Consider the following 14,005-nt stretch of genomic DNA (forward strand, 5'->3'; position numbering starts at 1 on the left):
TGTCAACTGCGTTGATTTTCAGCAAACTTAACATGTGTAAATATTTGTATGAACATAAGATTCAACAACTGAGACATAAACTTAACAAGTTCCACAGACATGTGACTAACATAAATTGAATAATGTGTCCCTGAACAAAGGGGGGGTCAAAATGAAAAGTAACAGTCAGTATTTGGTGTGGCCACCAGCTGCATTAAGTACTGCAGTGCATCTCCTCCTCATGGACTGCTCCAGATTTGCCAGTTCTTGCTGTGAGATGTTACCCCACTATTCCACCAAGGCACCTGCAAGTTCCCGGACATTTCTTGGGGGAATGGCCCTAGCCCTCACCCTCCGATCCAACAGGTCCCAGACGTGCTCAATGGGATTGAGATCCGGGCTCGTCGCTGGCCATGGCAGAACACTGACATTCCTGTCTTGCAGGAAATCACGCACAGAACGAGCAGTATGGCTGATGGCATTGTCATGCTGGAGGGTCATGTCAGGATGAGCCTGCAGGAAGGGTACCACATGAGGGAGGAGGATGTCTTCCCTGTAACGCACAGCGTTGAGATTGCCTGCAATGATAACAAGCTCAGTCCGGTGATGCTGTGACACACCGCCCCAGACCGTGACGGACCCTCCACCTCCAAATCGATCCCGCTCCAGAGTACAGGCCTCGGTGTAACGCTCATTCCTTGGACGATAAACGCGAATCCGACCATCACACCTGGTGAGACAAAACTGACTCGTCAGTGGAGAGCACTTTTTGCCAGTCCTGTCTGGTCCAGCGACGGTGGGTTTGTGCCCATAGGTGACATTGTTGCTGATGTCTGGTGAGGAACTGCCTTACAACAAGCCCTCAGTTCAGCCTCTCTCAGCCTATTGCGGACAGTCTGAGCACTGATGGAGGGATTGTGTGTTCCTGGTGTAACTCCTGCAGTTGTTGTTGCCATCCTGTACCTGTCCTACAGGTGTGATGTTCGGATGTACCGATCCTGTGCAGGTGTTGTTACACGTGGTCTGCCACTGAGAGGACGATCAGCTGTCCGTCCTGTCTCCCTGTAGCGCTGTCTTAGGCATCTCACAGTACAGACATTGCAGTTTATTGCCCTGGCCACATCTGCAGTCATCATGCCTCCTTGCAGCATGCCTAAGGCACGTTCACGCAGATGAGCAGGGACCCTGGACATCTTTCTTTTGGTGTTTTCAGAGTCAGTAGAAAGGCCTCTTTAGTGTTCTAAGTTTTCATAACTGTGACCTTAATTGCCTATCGTCTGTAAGCTGTTAGTGTCTTAACGACCGTTCCACAGGTGCATGTTCATTAATTGTTTATGGTTCATTGAACAAGCATGGGAAACAGTGTTAAAACCATTTACAATAAAGATCTGTGAAGTTATTGGATTTTTATGAATTATCTTTGAAAGACAGGGTCCTGAAAAAGGGCAGTTTCTTTTTTTCTTTTCTTTTTAAGAATAGACAGACAGAGACATATAGAGGAGACAGAGAGAGAGATATTAAGGAGACAGAGAGACATATAGAGGAGAGAGCCATAGAAGAGACATATAGAAGAGCCAGAGAGAGAGAGACATATAGAAGAGCCAGAGAGAGACATATAGAAGAGCCAGAGAGAGACATATAGAAGAGCCAGAGAGAGACATATAGAAAAGACAGACAGAGACATATAGAAGAGACAGAGAGAGACATATAGAAGAGACAGAGAGAGACATATAGAAGAGACAGAGAGAGACATATAGAAGAGACAGAGAGAGACATATAGAAGAGACAGAGAGAGACATATAGAAGAGACAGAGAGAGACATATAGAAGAGACAGAGAGAGACATATAGAAGAGACAGAGAGAGACATATAGAAGAGACAGAGAACTAATCCAAACAAAAACATGCAGTTGGAGGCAGCAAAAGAGGAGAGGGAGAGAAAGAGAGACGCCTGAGGCACACAGAGAGATAGACAAACAGAAAGAGAGAAAGCAAGGGAAGGACACAGAGAGAAAGGTAGATGGAGTATCATTACCTTGCTGAAGAAGACGGACCCGTGAGTGTCTGCGGAGTCCACAGTATCCTCATCCAGCAAGCTGGGCCGGGCGAAGCTCCGCCGGCGGAAATTACGACTTGTCTGGGAGCCCACTAGACCTGAACGACCCTGAACCACACACACAACCAGGACATTTGCGGGACAACATCAAATACTAGCATGTGGGGAGAAACAACTCAACTCAAATATGACTGTGAAGTACAGTACAACATACACAGATCAACATAGCAGTCTTTTAAGCGAAAAATCTATATTTATGTCAGGCACGTACACACAAAACCATCAAATATTCATCTGTATTTCGCTCAATAGCAACACACATGCACACACTCTTGAATGTACACTCAAAGGTAGTCTAGTTTCCTCTAACGATCCCCAGTGACGATCAGGTTGGCGATGAAACCCCGTCCACACACATACACTTCCCCGGCGCCCGCTCACCCTGAGTAGGTTGGACGCTGCTCGTATACTCATGCGGGCGACAGACTCCCTCTTGCGTCGTGGCAGGTGGGCATAGCCCCCGGAGCGCTGGGAGGAGAACCCCGGGGTGACGGGTCCCGTGTGGGGGGTACGGGGAGGTCGGTCCGTCTCATCTGGGCAACGGAACGCTCGCCCCCGCGCTAGGGGGTCCACAATCTGGGGGGGGGGGGGGAGAGGCGGACAGACAGGGCAAGTTCACGCTGATTAAACAGAAACAAACTAAATTATTAACTGTCACATCATTAGCTTCATCACAAAATAAGCTACATTGTAAAGCTGAAATCCTCAAGAGGTGACATTTAAACTAGCTGGAGGAAACTAAATCAGGAAAACGCTGCACTCTACAAGAGTTGACACAGAATTACACTGACGGCTCCACATGAAAGTGTTACTGATGTCACAGTGACATTCACACACCTTCAATCCATCTACTAGGACTGTTCTGTGTGTGTGTGTGTGCGTGTGTGTGTGCACGTCTGTGTGTGTGTGTGTGCACGTGTGTGTGTGTGTGCACGTCTGTGTGTGTGTGTGTGTGTGTGTGTGTGTGTGTGTGTGTGTGTGTGTGTGTGTGTGTGTGTGTGTGTGCACGTGTGTGTGTGCACGTGTGTGTGTGTGTGTGTGTGCACGTGTGTGTGTGCGCGTGTGCACGTGTGTGTGTGTGTGAACGTCTGTGTGCCGAGGTATCAGTCAGCGTGAGTGTGTCAGAGAGAATGTAGAAGCTTGTTATGCAGTCTTACCCGAGGCTTCATAGGAGTTGACAGAGAACAGAGGAGAAAGATTAACAAAAAGGAGATTGGAAGAGAGAGAGGAATAGACAGACAGAGACAGAGAGAGAGACAGAGAGAGAGGAAGACAGAGACAGAGACAGAAACAAGGGGGCAGAGAGTGACAGACAGAAGGAGAGAGACAGAGAGAGAGTCGTGGAGACAAACTAGCACCCAGGAGCGGGTGTGTTGGAGTCAGAGGAGGAGAGCAGAGTGTGTGGGGACCAACAGAAACAACACGTCTAGCTGGGGCTCAGACGTAGCCAACCTCCTGTCACCACGGTGCCCCGCTCTGCATTATTTATGGCAGGCAGAGGGTGCACTTCACTCCCCCTTGAGCGCCACTACCGCCGCCCTTCCTCCACCTACTCTCTGTGATCTCTCCATTCTGAGCAGAGGTCCAAAAGCCGGAGTCCAATCGGATGTCTGACACCGAGACAAGTGATGACGGTTGTTGATGATAGCGTCTTGTTAGGTAAAGTTGATTTGATTGTGCAACAAATACAGTGTCCCCGTCTACAATCAACCCCTATCCCTCACTCCCTGGGCACTTCATGTAGATCACAAAAGATGTGGATAGTAGTACCTTTCCTTGCCACTTACTTTATTGCTAATGCGGTGCATTCAGAAAGTATTCAGACCCGTTGACGTTTTCGTTACAGCCTTCTTCTAAAATGGATTAAATAAAGTTTCCCCTCAATCAATCTGCACACAAAACAGCATAATGACAAAGTCAAAACAGGTTTTTAGACATTTTTGCAAATGTATAAAAATAAAAAATAAAAATGAAATAACTTATTCACATAAGTATTCAGACCATTTGCTATGAGATTTCGATATTGAGCTCAGGTGCATCCGGTTTCCATTGATCATCCTTGAGATGCTTCTACAACTTGATTGAAGTCCACCTGTGGTTAATTTAATAGATTGGACATGATTTGGAAATACACACACCTATCTATATAAGTTCCCACAGTTGACAATGCATGTCAGAGCAAAAACCAAGGCATGAGGTTGGAATTGTCCATAAAGGAATTGTCCGTAGAGCTCAAAGACAGGATTGTGTTGAGGCACAGATCTGGGGAAGGGTACCACAACATTTCTGCAATATTGAAGGTCCCAAAGAACACAGTGGCCTCCATCATTCTTAAATGGAAGAAGTTTGGAACCACCAAGACTCTTCCTAGAGCTGGCCGCCCAGCCAAACTGAGCAATCAGGGGAGAAGGGCCTTGGTCAGGGAGGTGACCAAGAACCTGATGGTCACTCTGACAGAGCTCTAGAGTTCCTCTGTGGAGATGGGAGAACCTTCCAGAAGGACAACTATCTGTGCAGCTCTCCACCAATCAGGCCTTTATGACAGAGTGGCCAGACAGAAGCCACTCCTCAGTAAAAGGCACATGACAGTTCACTTGGAGTTTGCCAAAAAGCTACCTAAAGACGATCAGACCATGAGAAACAAGATTCTCTGGTCTGATGAAACCAAGATTGAACTCATTGGCCTGAATGCCAAGCGTCAACTCTGGATGAAACCTAGCACCATGCTGTGGGGATGTTTTTCAGCGGCAGGGGCTGGGAGATTAGTCAGGATCGAGGGAAAGATCAACGGCACAAAGTACAGAGAGATCCTTGATGAAAACCTGCTCCAGAGCGTTCAGGACCTCAGACTGGGGCGAAGGTTCACCTTCCAACAGGACAACGACCCTAAGCACACAGCCAAGACAACGCAGGAGTGGCTTCGGGACAAGTCTCTGAATGTCCTTGAGTGGCCGGGCCAGAGCCCGGACTTGAACGCGATTGGACATCTCTGGAAATAGCTGTGCAGTGACACTCCCCATCCAACCTGACAGAGCTTGAGAGGATCTGCAGAGAAGAATGAAAGAAACTCCCCAAATACAGGTGTGCCAAGCTTGTAGTGTCATACCCAAGAAGACTCCAGGCTGTAATCGCTGCCAAAGGTGCTTCAACAAAGTACTGAGTAAAGGGTCTGAATACTTATGTAAATGTGATATTTCAATTTTTTTACATTTAATGTTTATGTTTAAATGTCTAAAAACCTCAATTTAATCCGTTTTAGAATAAGGCTCTAACGTACCAAAATGTGGAAAAAGTCAAGGGGTCTGAATACTTCCCGAATGCACTGTACCTACCCAGTTCTGTCAGGCCTAGGGGCTAAGAGACTACCTTGGGCATCTTGTTTGCGGCGGGTGAGTCCAGGCCCTGGTCCATGCTGATGGGGAGCTCTGGCTCTCTGTACTGGGCCTTGAGCTTGCCGTAGCGCTGGCTGCAGTGGCGCAGGCTCTTCCTCTGCCATAGCTGCTGCTTGGTCTCACAGTCCTCACCCACCCCGAACCAACCTGCTGCTTGGGCTGTAACTTGGGCTGTACTCCTGGAGGAGGGGGAGGGAGAGACAGGGGAAGAGAGAGAAGAAGGAAAGAGGAGAGAAGGGAGGGAGGGATACAGAAGAAAGAGGGAGAGAGACAGTGAGGTGTAAAAGAGAGAGGGAGGGGAGGAGAGAATACAACTTCATTACGTCCAACATTCCAAACAGTCAAAAAAGAAAATCCCCCACTACATGCCCCCCCCCCCCCCCAAAAAAAGAATCTCAAATCCCATTGGATAAGAAAGCCAGCATTCCCTCCCCTCTGAACTTATTCTCCAATGGGGTTTGAGAAGGAGGAGAGGATGCGAGGAGTACGCAATTGAGATTCTCCCACTGTCTTTTCTCTCTCTCTCTTCCGTTTCTCTCTCTGCCGCCATCTGTTAATCTACAGCCTCTTTCCACCCCCACAACCCCATCACATCTTCTCATACACTACCTTCCCTTTCTGTTTGCACTCGTCATCTTCCTCCTCTCTCTCCCTCACTGCCCCTGAAATCCTCCTATAACCCCTTTCAGCTTTTTCTTCTGCTCTCCATTAGTTTCTTCCCCCCTCTTCTTCTTCCCTCTCTCTTCCCACTTTTCCCTCTCTCCCCACCCCCACTTACCTGCGTATGCTCTGAGACAGGGAGGTCTGTCTGTGGAAGGCTGCCCTCCTGTCCCCAACAGAGTGACCACCACCACCACCATCAGCACCACTGTCAGACAGAGGACTGGCCTGCTGCTGGCTCTCACTCTTCTTCAGGGACGAACGCAGGGGCTGGACAGAGGGACAGGGGAAAGAGCAGAGGATCAGTATACAGGTAGGCTTACTGAGTATTATCCTAGCTCAGAGAGTCAGTATACCGCAGGCCGTGGAAGTAAAGGGCACTTGAAATGGATTGGCTGAATATAAATGGAATTCACGCGATCACTGGTATGCTACCGGGCTAAATCTTCACTTGTGGTGTGTGAATAATTTGAAGATCGTGTAAATCGTGCATTGTTGTCAATGGAACATTTGGATGGAAACGCGTGTTAAATGCATGATTGTTTTGTTATGATTCAGTCAACAGCGTTCCATTGCCCGTAGTGATTACAACTATCCGGTTTAGCTCAGATCAATCACCTTACTCCAGAACAGAAGTGTAAGAATGGCAAAGTACAGAGTTCTTTTTCTGAGACTGCAGCAAAATGCATAAATCTTTTTTACAAACATACGAGTGATACTAGGGAAACACCAGAACATCCTCAAGCTTAATATTTTTCCATTGTAATGTTATTTCATTTTGTATTGCATGTTCTTTCAAAGCCCATTCATGTCTTGAACGGCGACTAGGCTAACGACTTGTGGAGTCACTGTGGAGTCAACGGAGTATTGTGAGAGACATGTGAGCTGCCTGTGTGTCAGCCAGCAGAGGGTGTGCTTAGCTAGCCAGCCTGCCACCAGAGGATCTTTATTGGGGAAACCCCTTGTGTAGTGACAGTGCTCTCACACACACACACACACACACACAAACACACTTGTGTTCTCACACATGCACTCTCCCTTACACTCTCCCACCCACCGTCCCCCGCACACACCCTCCCTCATCCCTTTCCTACACACCCTCTCCGCAGGCAGACTCCTAACACTGATGACTTTTGACAAGTAATGGTGCAGGGAGTTCTTCATGCGTGATGGAGCAGATCGTTTTGGGCAAAATAACCACTTAATCTGAAGGAGTCCCCTGGGGTGCGCCAGTCCAGCCAGACAGAGACAGTGAGGAGATGTGAGTTAACCAGGAAAATGGATACATGTGCCCCAAAACTAGCTAATGTGACTACATAAGACCAGATTCGCTTTCAAATTGCTGTTTGGATTTTGGGGGCAATTTTGTCCAGTTCAATTTTGTCCAGTTTTGGATTTTGGGGGCAATTTTGTCCAGTTCAGAAAAAACCCTGGCCCTATTTATAAAGCCCAAAATGTAAAGACAGGAATGTTAACAGGGTATATCTCGGCTTTGCTATAGAGTAGCTAGTCGTGAGTGACCGTGCAACACTAGGATGAGTGGACTGGGGGACTGGGGGGGGGGCTGGTTGGGATATGGCTGGCCCGTTGCCCATAGACACCAGCAGCTGTCCCAAATGCCAGACTTCCCCCAATGAAATGACAAACTGTATATGAAGGCACTGTATATGAAGGCAAGGAAGATAGCGTTCTCCTCTATAGTAAAAAGATTTTCAGTTGGGGGCTGAAACTCCGACTATACTACCAACTGTAAAAGTTTGCTTGCCAATTCTTCCCTTTCCTATTGAAATGGCCTTCATCAGGGCATCAACTGCCATTTTCCAAGTACAGACCATGTTTCCATAAAAAGGGATCAAACTGGGAAGATCAGGTCAAAGCGGTACCTGCTTGACCGTTTCAGCTCCCTCTTCAACACTCTCTTCTTCCTCTGGTGCAGGGATGGCTATGACCAGACTGGGCGGCTTCTTGCTCTTCAACCGGCTGTCTGATTGGCTGCCGTTAGGAGGCGACTCCCCCCCTTCCTGTGACGCCATCTTATCTGAGTTCTGAGGGCAAACAAAAGTCAATTTGATTAATGGCATGTTTGAGATGGAATCCTCAAACTTGCATTTCGGATTTCTTTCTTCCATCTAAAAGAGATGTGAAACCAGCTGTGACCCTTTCTTTCCTCACTCATATCACCTCTATTTCTCAGTAGCCTACAACTTCCACTTTCCTTCTCAACTTGCGCAAATGTGGTTCCATTTACAAAGACAAGACTGATCTACTCAGACACATCCTACTGAAAAGACAAACAACACCGACAGGCACTTTGAACCATTCCGGAACTAACTGAAGTAGCTACTTTAACACAAACATATTAGCCAAATGACAAATGACTAGAGGAACTCCTATCTGCAACAAGGAAGGACACATTGCCCTGCTGAAATAACCTTTCACATGTGTATAGGGAAGGGAAACCACTGGATCTGAATCCCACCCTTTTTGTTGAAGCTTCCTTTTCCATGTGAAAGCCTATCAGCTAAACCATAAAAAAACACAAAAGTAGCCCAGCACAGCACACAAGAATGCAGCTCACTCTGACTCCAGCGGTCCCAAAACCATAAAACCCAATGCCTGGACATCTCCATCTAACTTTCCTCAGAACTCTACAGATGTAGGCTACACAATATATACTCTATGTGCGCATTGGGCATGCTACTGTGTCTTAAATACACACGCTATATGTAGACTGGGTCAGGGGGTCAAGCTGGAAAGAAATCCTAATAGATAACTCTGTCACAACAGAGGCATAACCCGAGTCTCATTCCCCAGGGTAGCGTTCATTAGACACCAAACAAAAGGAAACGTACTGAAACATGGAGGGACTACCAGGTTTAGGCCAATAAGAAACGCTCATTCTTGTTTTCTGTTGCAAAGCGTTTTCAAACGTTTTCCCTTTTAGTGCCCTAATGAACAAGACCCAGCAATGTGAGGGAATAGGAGCCTGGCCTAGCCCCCCTCTTGGGTAACAGTCGCTGACCGGCACAATGTAAACAATATCCATATTACTGGGGCCCAGGAGGCCCCGAGAGAGAAACATGCCTTTTCCGCCACGTACATAACAACATCTATTGAAGGAAAACACTGACTGCCTGCCCAAGTAGATATGCATTAGAAAAACAGCAGGTGTTTTTTCCATGTTAATTTGATGCGATCCTGGACGAGACCCCATAAATCAGTTCCATTAGCAACCCTGTTTGTTAGCAACCCTTCTATGCAATTTAGTAACGTCACATAAAACACTTGTCGGTCTACTAGTTCCATCATTCTTATTTGACATGCAGTTACTTAAAGGGTTCTTGTGGGCTGCTACACTGAATGAGTTAACAATAGGTTTTCCGTAGGGGCTGTGACCTCGTCTGTAGGACGCCAGCCAGGCATTGATAGAAGCATCGTGGCAGGAGCTTGAATGAACGCATGGTGTCAGGTTAAGTTGAGGCTGAGGTGACTGAGACAATACTGTTACTTGGCAGTGCTAGTGGGGGGTGTAGGCTACAACATGTCATTCAAAGAAAGCACCCGCTGGGACACTGTTGTTGAGAAAGAGCGAGAGAAAGAGAGATATCGCTAGCATTAAAATTCTATCTATATATACTCCCCGACATATGTATTTCGTCAGTGAAGCCGAAACTTTTAATGTGACTCTATGCTGCAGCATTTTGGATTCGAGATCAAATGTTTTAACTGAGGCGACAGTACAGAATGTCACGTTTTATTTTAGGGTATTTTCATACATATCTGTTTTACCGTTTGGAATTGAAAGCACTTTATGTATCGAGTTCTGTTATTAGTATTTGGACAAATTCACTTATAATGTGTTAAAGTCATCAAAACGTTCATATTTACATGCAATGATTACATCAAGCTTGTGACTCTACAAACATGTTGGATGCATTTGCTGTTTGTTTTGGTTGTGTTTCTGAATATTTTGTGCCCAATAGAAATGAATCGTAAATCCTGTATTGTGTCATTTTGGAATCACTTCTATTGTAAATAAGAATACAGTATTTTTCTGAACACTTCTACATGAATGTGGATGCTACCATGATTACGGATAATCATGAATGAATCGTGAATAATGAGTGAGAGAGAAAGTTACAGAGGCATAAATATCATAGCCCCCCCCCCCCCCCCACCAAAATTCTAACCTCCCTTGTTATTGGTAATGGTGAAAGGTTAGCATGTCTTGGGGGTACGATCTTTGTGCATGTAACTTTCTCACCTCATCATTATTCATGATTCATTCATGATTAGACTACACTGTTTGGACTTAGACAGCCTGCCCAAGCATTTTCTACACAGAAAAATCCCTGTATAGACCTTCCAGCAAAGCAAATGTCTTAAATGTAGTCCTGCAAAGATTAATGGAACTGACAGCCAAGCCATGTGCACAGGAAGACCATCATGAAGTGTTTACATACAGTAACACCATGCAACAACTATCTCTGAAAGCCAGCATCATCTCTAAATGAGATGTTACTTAAGGACCACAATGGAAATAAGTCTACCCTCGATGATTCTTAAATCAAGTGCATCATTTTGTAGATGTACCTTTAAATGATCGAATAAACTAAAACTTAACTAAAAAGACATTCAATATCAGTACATAGGCCTACCTTCCTTATCTGCTCAAGGCCACAGCCATAATCATGAGCATGCCTTCCTGTACCCAGCTTCAAGTCTCCATTAGAAATCATCATCGGCCTCTGGACCCACTCAGAGCTCAATTAGTCCTCACTCTTCAGGCTTTTTGAACTGTGTCATTGTATATTTCCATAGGCAGGCAAGTGCAGGCAAGATTGCAATATTGCTATAGCGGTCTTCTCCCTGGCCATATGTGTCCATTATAGATCTAGTCAAGGTCTTGAAGCCTTGGAGTTGCTATACATCAATAGAAGAAAAAAAGGGCCTTGGTGTCAGCGTCGGGAACGGTGGCAGCAGGGAAATCTGACACCAGTCAAGTCAATGGCAATCAAGTCTGTGGCTGTGGGAGCAGAATAGTACGGAGAGTGGTTGGGGGATGGGAGGACTCTTATATGTTCCTATGGGACCGGGTCAGGCCCACACCCTTTCACATAATGAAATATCCAAGGCTTTCACTAATGGAGGGTGTTTTTAACAGTGTGGTGCCGTGCTTTAGTGGCAGACACTTACAAGCGGCGCACGTCTGTCAATGTGGAGAAAGCTTTTACAGTTTCCATCGGGAGACCGTCAAGGGGTGAGTCAGGGTGTTGTTGTTTTGATAGAGTGGAGAAAGAGAGATCAGTCTCATTGTTGACATCGTCTCATCGGGAGTCTCATTCTACATGCATGGGCCTACGGAAATAATATTCTGCGGGTCTGTAATCTGCATACTTGATTGCCTATCTTTATGTATATCTTTGTGATATTAATCCTACATCTTCATCCATATCATAACAATTATAAGTCAATCGATATCAATACCATCCATAACAGATAATATAGTGTGGAGATGACAGATTCATGGAACCAGAATAGCCAAAACTCAAAGGGCTTCGAAATTGCTCACTCAGATTATCCTGTTGATGACAATGAGGGTTTTGCTCCATCTATTAGGCCCATACCTATGTGACTGGTAGCATGAACAACAGTCAACACCTTTTCTAAGCCAATAAGATAACAATAGCCTGGTTGTCTTGCCAACAGATCTTGGATAGGATAACAATAGGTCAATGACCTGCGACGTGGGTTGGGTTTTCTATAAAATTGTGGAGTCATAGTTATTTCCCCCTCCACAGCCAAAATACATTTCAGATTACCGAGCAACATAGAGGGGATTTTCAGGCACTACTGGAACATTGCGCATCATCATCTTCAGTCCACTGGGGAAACAACAACTCCAGGATTCTGATTTCCTCACAGGGGGGAACTTTTGTGTTTTTGTACATTCCGATGTTGACTGAACGTGTACCCAATCGTTAGAGAGAGAGTGAAAAACACAGTTGCTACTAGCTGGTGGAATAAGGGTGTGTTTTCATGATCAATACTGAACATTTCAGATAATTATTAACTGAGTCCAGAGGGAGTCTAACTCACACGGTAGTCTGGGAACAGCAGACGTGACAACACAGCCCATGGCTTCCACACTAACTCCCAGCACACGGAGCACAGTACTGTAGATTATTAGTTCCCAGTCTCTCACTCTCTGCCACTCAAATATCCTAAGTGAGTGGGAACTCAAACACAGCGTCACAGTAGTCTTGGAAGAGAAACTGTGACAACACAGCTCATGATGATATACATTGAGTGTACAAAACTTTAAGAATACCTTCCTAATATTGAGTTGCACCCCCCACCCCTTTTGTCCTCAGAACAGCCTCAATTCGTTGGGGCGTGGACTCCACAAGGACGCCGACCCACGTTGACTCCAATACTTCCCACAGTTGGGTGGTGGACCATTCCTGATACACACGGAAACTGTTGATCGTGAAAAACCCAGCAGCATTGCTGTTCTTGGCACAAACCGGTGCGCCTGGCACCTACTACCATACCACGCTAAAAATCTTTGTATTTCCCATTCACCCTCTGAATGACACACATACACAATCGATGTCTCAAGGCTTTAAAATCATTTTTTGACCTGTCTCCTCCTCCCCTTCATCTACACTGATTGAAGTGTATTTAACAAGTGACATCAATAATGGATCATAGCTTTCACCTGGTCAGTCGGTCATGGAAAGAGCAGGTGTTCTTAATGTTTTGTACACACTAATTCCAAGTCCCAACCCAGTCACACATCTCAGTAGTGAGTCACAAACGTGTAGTGACATACCCAGGGTGACAACCATAGTGCTCCTATCACATGACTAATATATCACGAGCTCCCACACTCCGTCTCTCTCTCTCCACCCGCTCTCTCTGTGTACTTCAAGCCACTCAAGAAATCTAAACTATCTGTCCACTTCTTTACATTGGGGCCAGTGTTGAGAGTGGGGCTCTTGAAGATGTCATGACTGCGAGCAAGGTCCTTTTCATTAGGACACGCACCGGAATACATTTAGCAACTGAAAACTAAAATGACCGTTTCTTATAGGACAAGCACCAGGTAGTCCCTCCCCGTTTCAGTATGGTTACTTTTGTTTGGTGCCTACTGAACATGACCCTGGCCTTAAGTCATTAGTGTCAATGCTTCATTTCCATACTTGGTGTTTGGTGCCACTGTGTGTTCCTGAGTGTGTCCTCCTGCGAACGTCCGTTACTGTCACCAAGCCCCTATAGCCCACAGAGTGCTGCTGTTGCATGTTAGTGTGACGCCAAGCACAACTGCCACCTCACACCATAGCCCTGGACACAGGCAGACAGGAATGTGCTGGTTCAGAAATGTCTACGTTTGGTTGCCCCTGGTGATAGCTAGTTACAGTTAGAAGTGGTAATGGCCTCGAGCCCAGTTCCCAAACATAGGCAATGGCAGTCGGTGTCATGGTTCACTTTCTGTCACAGGCTTCAATGTTGAACATGTCAGCCCAAGTACATTACAGCCCGGGTGAGTTTAGCTACAGTACCAGTCAAAAGTTGACACACCTACTCATTCCAGGGTTTTTCTTTATTCGTACTATTTTCTACATTGTTGAAAAATAGCGAAGACATCAAAACTATGAAATAACACACATGGAATCATGTAGTATGCAAAAAAGTGTCAAAATATATTTTAATTCTTCAAAGCAGCCACCCTTTGCTTTGATGACAACTTTGCACTCTCAACCAGCTTCATGAGGTAGTCACCTGGAATGCATTTCAATTCACAGGTCTGCCTTGTTAAAAGTTAATTTGTGGAATTTCTTTCCTTCTTACTCAGTT

At 45.8% G+C, this 14,005-nt stretch overlaps 1 protein-coding gene across 2 annotated transcripts in view; it reads right to left on the reverse strand.

Annotated features, from left to right (window-relative positions):
• Positions 1-14,005, reverse strand: part of LOC129837945 (inactive rhomboid protein 2-like) — a 45,189-nt gene that overhangs the window by 20,751 nt on the left and 10,433 nt on the right. For both annotated transcript variants that reach the window (XM_055904546.1, XM_055904540.1), the window contains exons 3-7: positions 8,029-8,190; positions 6,264-6,415; positions 5,460-5,664; positions 2,475-2,669; positions 2,013-2,141 (exon numbers count right to left, since the gene is read on the reverse strand). In XM_055904546.1, coding sequence (XP_055760521.1) covers positions 2,013-2,141; positions 2,475-2,669; positions 5,460-5,664; positions 6,264-6,415; positions 8,029-8,178 — 831 coding nt within the window. In that variant the 5' untranslated portion in view covers positions 8,179-8,190. The remainder of the gene's footprint in view (positions 1-2,012; positions 2,142-2,474; positions 2,670-5,459; positions 5,665-6,263; positions 6,416-8,028; positions 8,191-14,005) is intronic.

The sequence above is a fragment of the Salvelinus fontinalis genome, chromosome 3, assembly GCF_029448725.1.
Source record: "Salvelinus fontinalis isolate EN_2023a chromosome 3, ASM2944872v1, whole genome shotgun sequence".
In the NCBI taxonomy this organism is placed as follows: domain Eukaryota; kingdom Metazoa; phylum Chordata; class Actinopteri; order Salmoniformes; family Salmonidae; genus Salvelinus; species Salvelinus fontinalis.